The following is an 8,904-nucleotide window of genomic DNA, read 5'->3' on the forward strand; positions in this document are numbered from 1 at the left end:
TTTTTAATGCTATAGTGTAAGTTTCTGGTTACTTCCAATAACAAAACTCTCCAGGAATTAGATCCAAGGTGAAGTCCCTTGGTTAAAACAAATTTTCGAATCACACACATTTTCGAATCTACATCAAACAACAAACTTACTGCCCTGCAGTGGATCTGACTCATAGTGGCCCCTCCCAGGGGGTATCTCTAGAGAAGTAGATTGCCCAGTCTTCTTTCCGAGGAGTGGCTGGTGGGTGTGAACCACCAGCCTTCTGGTTAGCAGTCAAATGCTTTAGGCACTATGCCACTAGAGCTGCAATATGTAAAGTCCTCCAAAATTGAAACCTAGCTAAAGTTAACAATACCCTAAAGGTGACCTATATAAAAACTTGAGGAACTGGCCCTCTTTCTTACTTCCTCAGTTCTAGAGGCTTTTTGTACAACTTCATATGTCGCTTTGGCCCTAAACCAAAAACCAAACCCACTGCCACGGAGTTTATTCTGTTGCCTGACTCAGAGAGACCTTATAGGATAGAGTAGAACTGCCTCATAGGGTTTTCAAGGTTATAAATCTTTACTGCCACAATTTTCTCCTAGAGTGGCTGGTGGGTTCCAACCACAAACCTTTGGGTTAGCAGCCTAGCGCTTAACTGCTGTGCCAGCCTTTGTTGTTGTTGTTAAGTGCCCTGGAGTCAGACCTGGCTCATAGCGACCCCTCCTTGGGTTTCTGAGGCAGTATCACTATGGAAGTAGATTGCCCAACCTTCCTTCCCAGGAGTGGCTGGTGGGTTTGAACCACTAACCTTCTGGTTAGCAGTCAAGTGCCATAGGCACTATGCTACCAGAGCTTTGTGCCAGCCTTTAGATACCCTCTATTATGGAGAACTTCTAGAGCTCAACCTGGAGCACACAGTCACAGAAGGGTAGAGATGGAAAGCTCAGCAGATAATGTGAACTTCAAATCCAAGAAGGACACACTTCTAGATGTTCAAATTAAGTAGACTGAAGCATTGCAAGACTTTCAGGAGACTGAAAATTGTTCTCGATAATTTTGTCATCTCTATCATAATTACCATCTCTATCATATCATCTCTATCATTATTTCAGCAAGAAAGAGGATGACCCTCAAAGAGATGGATTGACATTAGTGGCTGCAATAGTGGGGTCAAACATAGCTATGATTGTAAGCTTGGCGTAGGACCAGGCAGTGTTCTGTAGTACATAGATGCAATATGAGTCAGAACTGACTGAAGGGCATCTAACTACAACAATGACATCATAATTATGATTGGATATTCTATGGCAATTTAGAAATCTAGGGTCACTGTGAGTCAGATTTGACTTGATGTCAATGGGTTTGTTTTTTGGGTTTTTATTACCATAATAATATTTCCTACACCACCACACCAACCTCTTAAGACTTCACATGGAACTAGCTCAACTCATTCCAAGAGGAAACCTCAGCCTGCCCACTCTTCATTACTATTACTATGGTGTAACAGTGTATAGAGCAGGCAACTAAGAACCAAAAAACCTGATTCCAGTCCTGGTTCTGTTACTTACTAAGCTACATGCCCTCGTACTGGTTCCTTACCTCAGCTTCCTCCCAGAAGTTTTTGAGAAATGTGACATCCCTGTAGGGCAGCTGTCTGTCTTTCTCATTTCCCTTTGTGTGCTCAAAGGAGAACATGGATCGTCATTCCTTTACTTGAAGGGAAATAAGTCACCCTCAGTTTGTTTTGTAAGACAGACAGATGAGGTAAGGCAGAGCTGCTTGTGAGGTACTGCTGTTTCTCCCCTACTGCATGAGATGTAGGACTCCTGGTGGCACAGTGGTTAAAGCACTCTGTTGCGGACCAAAAAGTTGGTGGTTTGAACTCACCAGCCACTGCATGGATAAAAGATGTGGCAATCTGCTTCTATAAATATTTATAACCTTGGAAACCCTATGGGGCAATTCTCCTCCATCTTGTTGTTATGTGCCATCGAGTCAGACCTGACTCATAGCGACCCCTCCTTGGGTTTCCAAGGCAGCATCACTACGGAAGTAGATTGCCCAACCTTCCTTCCGAGGAGTGGCTGGTGGATTTGAACCATCAGCCTTCTGGTTAGTAGTCAAGTGCTTTAGACACTATGCTACCAGAACTCCTTCCTCTGTCCTAGAGGGTTGCTATAAGTCAGAATCAACTCAACTGCAGTGGGTTTTGGTTTGGTTTGGGCCTGAGATATTAGTATGCTATGAACTCTATCATACCTTTCTTTGCAGTAAGACCATCTCCAGCTCTCAGTCCCAGTGCATTGGTTCAGATCCTCAGGAGGAGATGGCGGTAAGAGCCAGCATGGCAGTTGAGTTCTAAGAAGACTGAGAAATTAGGAAATTCTTACTCAGACCTAAAGTAAAATACAACTAATTAAACTGTCCTGCTGCTTAGCACAGGACCAAGATGTAAGACAGAGCCTTTTCCTTGGAGATGGCCTTATATGTTCTTCTGTTCATTCTCCAAAACCTAGCTAACTCTGCCAGGCCTTTTGCTCACCCAGCTGTTAGCAACACCCCTTCCTACAATGTTGTATCAGCTCCTATATAGAACTTAGTGTTGCATCTGTTAGAGTCCCTGGGTGGTGCAAACAGTTAACAAGCTCCGCTGCTAATCAAAAAGTTGCAGGTTCAAGCCATGCAGAAGTGCTTCCGAAGAAAGGCCTGGTGATCTACTTCCAAAAATTCAGCCACTGAAAACCCTGTGGACCACAGTTCTACTCTGATACACATGGGGTCACACATAAGTTGGAATCACCTCAACGACAACTGGTGTTGCATTCAGATTTATTCTCATACAGCTGTCACTACTAGACTTTGAGATCCTCAGATTGATCTTTGATTCTCCAGTGCTTACTACCAAAGGGAGCAGTGCCTCACATATAATAGGAGTGTGACAAATGTCGTATCCCTGTACTCTCTATTTATGGAATCCATAGGCTCAAAGAGAAGAGGAAGGTGATGCAATTAATAGGGAATCTGAAACCTCTAACCAGAGGCTCTCCAATGGCTGGATCTACATTTAAAGGCCGCATCTAGGGCTGCACATCCTCCCTGTCAGTTCTCCAGCGTGCTTTCGCTGGACTTGAACCCAAAATGGTTAAAACCCTGAGGTAGAGAAGGTTACATACCAGAAGCAGGATCATCCATAAATTAAAATGCTGAAACAATTTTTACTAAGGCCCTTGGTCCCCTTATTCCTATTCAACCTGAGAAAGGAAGCATTCATCAAATTAATTATTTCTGGCATGAAATTTCTTTATTTTGTGGTTAGCTGTGAACCGAAACCATTAGCCAGATGCTTTTATTTTGATGTAATAAAATGATCAAGGAATACATTAAATATTTGAAGGCTTTTGCGTAAATAATCTTGTGTAGAACATTAATGATAATTTGGAAGTTAAGAGAAACGGAGAAAAAAGGCTTACTTGTCACAGATTCTACTATCTCACACAATTTTCCTATCAGGAGAGCCCCTTTGGTCCTCTGTTAGAGCTTATTTACTCTAATTTTAGATACATTGTTAATGGCTGTGGTTTTGTTTAAATGGTTTCCCAGCCCTCAGCAACTCAGAGGTAGCAAACTAGAAAACATTGGAGGCAGGCACTCTGACACTTCAAGAAGTGACAGCTGATAGCCTGACCACAAATAAAGACACTGAAAATCTATAAAAAGCAGATATAAGAACTCACAAAGAATTTACTGCAGGTGCAAATGCTCCCATAGAACATGAATAGTGCAAAAGTGATGTTTACAATGATGATCCTGAATTTTTAAGAAAGGTTAAATATGTCCAGGGCATTTTGATTTTCCTAAGCCATGTGTAAGACACTTTATGGGACATGTGCAATACATTTTAGTAAGACTTCCATTAACAAAATAAAAACAGTGTTGGCACTTGAACATGGAAGTTTCTGTTTACTGAGCCATTGTTTCATGGACCACATATTATTCCCTAATGCCAGATAAATTAGGAATCAGTGAATTTATTATCAGAATTTTAAAATAACTTAAAAAATGTATAGTTTTATGTTTGGGGGTACTTGATATGAGACCTCTAAACAAGCCCAAGAAACCCAATTTGAAAACAAATGTACATTTCTTAGAAAAGAATATTTTTAAAGCACACACTGCATGTTTTTAGTATAAATCCATCTTAATTACAGAAAATATGTGATAATTTTCCAATTCAATTCCCTACTTAAATTTTCCTTTGAATAACTGGAACTTACATTGCACTTTAGCAAGCATTGTAAATCCACTTTGAACTAATTTAAAAATGACACAGTAAGAACAATAGGTGGGCCTAAATATATCTACCTGAAGGTCTAATAGATAAAGAATTTTTGTTTAATGAAAAACATTAGATTGCTATCTGAAGGAAAATGCCATTATCACAATAATACAACCAGGTTCTGGCATTATAATGGTCTTAATTCATTTGGAGAACTCTGTTCATTTCTGTCTAAAAGTCCTTACTTAGTCTGTTTGCCCAGTCATTTCTTCCCAGAGTCTCAAGTGGCAATCACCTCCCACAGAGGTTCAGAATTCACCTGTGATATGGACAGGAGCAAGCTGAATCTTTTTTTTTTACGTAACTTTTGAAAATTTCTCTAGTGATGGGACATAACCAAATTATGGCCTGTATGGCCAGTAACAGAGAACTAAGTGAAAAATAATTTTCACAATGATAGGCACTAAAACTTCAATCATAGTTTATATGACCAGTAAAATTTAATCTAGTGCCTTAAAAATGTACTTAAGTTTAGCTCTTTGGGGGAAAAGACCATTTGTCAATTCAATATACAGTTTGCTGAGAAATATAGCTACATAAAATTAATCAGTATAAATACCAATAAGAGCATTATTGACTCAAGATTTATATTTGCTTAAACTGGAAAATCATATATACTATAAAGCATTTTAGCTAAAACTTCAACACTGCAGGTATAAAAACCTTTTTATTGAGTTATAACTCGTCTTTTAATTTATTTGATTAAAATAAATCAGTGACCAAAATCACACTTTTCAGAAGCAATATAGATAATACATTTTATATTTCTGGCCTCACTGATTTTATCTTATTATCATGCTTGTGCATGGGCATTTAGACTGAATAACTGATGTTTAAAATCCAGTCCAACCCTAAGATTTTATTATTTTATTGCACCAAAATTATAAAAATGTGAAAACATTTTATTATCCTCTGATTTACTTTGAATCTTTTTGGTTTTAAAACTAGTCTAATTACAATTATGATATTAAAATGTAGCTCAAAATAATTAAAATATTCTTTTTCCAATTCAGTTAAGATGTATAGATTATTTTTTATATTTTTTAAAAGTTCAATAAACTACAGTCCTCAAAAAGTTACATAGTTTTCTAATGTTCATTTTGTTGTTTCCATTGTTCCTCTTTTTTATTTCTGAAGATTCATGAATGCTGCCCAATCAAATTCAGTTTGTTTGGTTCAAGACGCTGCAGTGGGAGGCTCACTGAGGGACTCAGGAGACCTGACCTTTAGAGCTGGCTAAATAGCTATGTGATCTTGGGAAGAAATTTACTATCTCTGGGCTTCTTTTCTCTCATATTATAAAATGCAAAAAAAGGAACCCTAATGGTGCAGTGGTTCAGCTGTTAACTGAAAAGTCAGTGGTTCGAATCCACCAGCTGCTCTATGGGAAAAAGATGTAGCTGTTTGCTTCTGTAAATATTTACAGCCTTTGACACTCTACCAGGTAGTTCTGCTCTACCCTGTAGGGTCACTATGAGTCAGAATTGACTGGACAGCAATGAGTTTGATAAAATGCAATCTTCCACAGGAACTAATCTTTGAGATTCCTCTGGGCTCCATATTCTATGACTTGCAATTTGGTTGCCATGAAGTCAGCAGAGGGAGCACTTTTCTATGTCGCGCATAAATGTTGATTTATCATTTAAACACCTTTCAGAAATCAAGGGGTTTGTGAAGAAAATTATTCAAACTAAAAAGCAACAATCCTTCAGTTTACATGAAATCACAGATTTGATCATAAATTTGAGAAAGCAGTCTAGAAATAATTTCTGTTCCTTGAGTTCCATGTAAAGTCCTCTCACACAGTTATCTGATAAATGGTAAGGAGCTAAAATATATTCAGAAATTAAGCACCCCTACATGGTAGTATAGGAGTCGTGGGGGCACAGTGGTTAAAGCACTCAGCTGCTAACCAGAAGGTTACCAGTTGGAATCCACCAGCTGTTCTTAAGGAGAAAGATGTGATAGTCTGCTTTCATATTTACAGCCTTGGAAACCCTATGAGACAGTTCTACTCTGTCCTGTTGTTGTTGTTGTTATGTGCCGTCGAGTCGGCCCCGACTCATAGCGACCCCTCCTTGGGTTTCCGAGGCAGTATCACTACGGAAGTAGGATTGCCCAACCTTCCTTCCGAGGAGTGGCTGGTGGGTTTGAACCGCCAGCTGTCTGGTTAGCAGGCAAGTGTCTTAGCCACTATGCTACCAGAGCTCCTATAGGGTCTCTATTAGTCAGAACTGACTCAATGGCATGGTTATTATTATTATTATTATATCTATTTATATAGGACCTGGGGAAAGAGAAACACCAGATTATACAACATAGGCTATCTGATGTCATAAATGAAAAGCGAAAACTTTATCAATCATTAAAGTGTTAGCAAATTGGGACTAACATAAACAAACCACACAAGTGATTGATAGGTTTTTCTTTTGCACTTTTCATTTGGATACACTGAGCACAAGCAGGTAGACCAAGCCGCGTCTGAAGGCTCCTAAGAGATTGTAAATGTGTAATATAAGGCCAATGATGAAATTGTATATCTGAAAAATTTAACGACTTACATCCCTACAGTCAAAGATAACCTAAAACTGAGCATCCATTATGTCTTTTTTAATTATTAGACAATCTCATATCGTATATTAAAGTTTTTATTCCTTAGTAAGAACTTTTAAATCACAAAATAGTGTGGAAATATTTAGGTAATAGAATTTACGGAGTGCTGAAAATACTAGAATATAAAGATAATTTCTAGTTTATCATCACATACTAAACTTTTCTAAACCAGCTAGTTTCTTGCAGACAATATTTATTTTTAATAATTTAAGACAGCATAAGCTTGTACCAAGCATAAGCATTGTAACAAAAGTGCAATTTTTCAGCATATCTTCCCCAAAAGATATTTTAACTCAAAATATCATTAGCACATATATTCTCCCTACAAAAATAGCATGTCAGACATCATTAATTGGATGTATTAACAACTATGTACATAAGAGCCACCTTGTAGGCTAAGAGTTTAACGTTGTTTAAACACAGCGTTTGAGGCAAACAGTAGCAACAGCAGCAGCAAATGCACCAAACTGACTAAAAGACCCAGATATTTTCTTCACTCATAGTCAGACTGTTGTGTCTCACCTCTTACATAACATTCAAGTGAGATTCCTCACAGTGCTACCTTGGCAACAAACTAAAAATATCTAGACAAGGTCTTGGTTTAAGCCTTATTTAAAAAATCTTTCTTTGTGATTATCTGGTATCTGGTTTGGTCTCCAGAAAATACATAGACTTAGAGATAGGAAGGCCTCAGGGGGCTTTATCCCACATCTTTACAACATTTCTAATCAAAACTGACCAGCTTAACTCTTTCCTCTATTTCTGTGACTTAAAAGAATATAGGATAAATCCATCTGAACTTGTTTTCTTATCTTTTTTAAGTTCAGTGCACATTGTTTTTTTTTACAGCAATATTACAAAAACTTAAAACATAATGAATTAAATAGTGACAGGGTGGAAACAGATGCACTTGATACAGCTATATGTGTATATATATACACATATATATGTATATACATGTATACACATATACACACGTATCATGACTAGGAGGACATTAAGATGAGCCAATTGAGTCATGGTCCATTTCTCAATAAAATCCTAGCAAATATACTAAGAAAAATTCTGGCTGCCTTCCTCCATCTCTTTCCCTGACTTAGCTTTTGACAATGGCCCAACTCTTGTCTCTTTTAACAAGTGCAAGTTATTCAGAGATACCATTTAAACAACTTCAGATTAGGTTGCAATCTAAGCAACTGCATGCATCCTCACTTCCTCTTTGAAAAATATACACCTTTAAAAAAGCTGAACATTATAAAATACTGCAGAGTAAATTTAATTCTAAAAGATCCTCAATTCTGTTGGTGGAAACCTAAAACAGGCAGGGCAGCTTTGAGATATAGGCAGATAATAACTCCCTGCTGTTGGTTGTCAAGGCTCTAAACACCTTTTCCCCTACCCTGGTTCAATGAGCTCACCCACAGAGGAGAGCCTGCTGATTTCCTTTAGAATTAGGTTCTACATTTTTAAAGATAATGGAACATGGCCTAAAGGGAGGCAAAACTTATTTTGGGGAGGGGTTCTTTAAAGAAATAAGGAGTATATATTGCAGGTGATGTTTTACAGCTGGTGGGGTAAGAAAGGGATGTTAGTGTGTGGTGGGTGGGGTGGTGAAGGATGAGCAAAACAGAAACTCCAAATATACAAAAAACACTTTTTTTTTTTTTTTAAGCCTGTCGTGCATCTATTACACTTCCTCCCTTAAAAAACGTTAAGGGTGTTTTAATTTATTATTATTATTATTCCGCTTGGCCTCGTCCTTTCTAAGAACGGGGCGCAAACATTCAGGGGGTTTCCTTTCCTGGCTGCGAGGGATCTTCCTGAGCAGAGCTTTCCGGCTCGCGGGAGGCGGCGAAGGGCAGGTGGGTGCGGCCATGTGGGTGCTGGGGGTGCAGCGCCCCTGGGGGCGCCACATCGTGCGGCAGGAGGGTCGCGGCGGCGGCACCCGCCTTCTCGGGAGGGGGCGACAATACAGAGGA

At 38.7% G+C, this 8,904-nt stretch overlaps 1 protein-coding gene across 1 annotated transcript in view; it reads right to left on the reverse strand.

Moving 5' to 3' along the window:
• Positions 1-8,709: 8,709 nt before the first annotated feature.
• The window catches only part of BHLHE41 (basic helix-loop-helix family member e41), a 2,679-nt gene continuing 2,484 nt past the window's right edge, over positions 8,710-8,904 (reverse strand). Inside the window, exon 6 of the mRNA XM_007949796.1 lies at positions 8,710-8,898. Coding sequence (XP_007947987.1) covers positions 8,710-8,898 — 189 coding nt within the window. The remainder of the gene's footprint in view (positions 8,899-8,904) is intronic.

Source organism: Orycteropus afer, unplaced genomic scaffold, assembly GCF_000298275.1.
Source record: "Orycteropus afer afer isolate SDZICR_OR568_19922 unplaced genomic scaffold, OryAfe1.0 scaffold00254, whole genome shotgun sequence".
NCBI lineage: Eukaryota > Metazoa > Chordata > Mammalia > Tubulidentata > Orycteropodidae > Orycteropus > Orycteropus afer.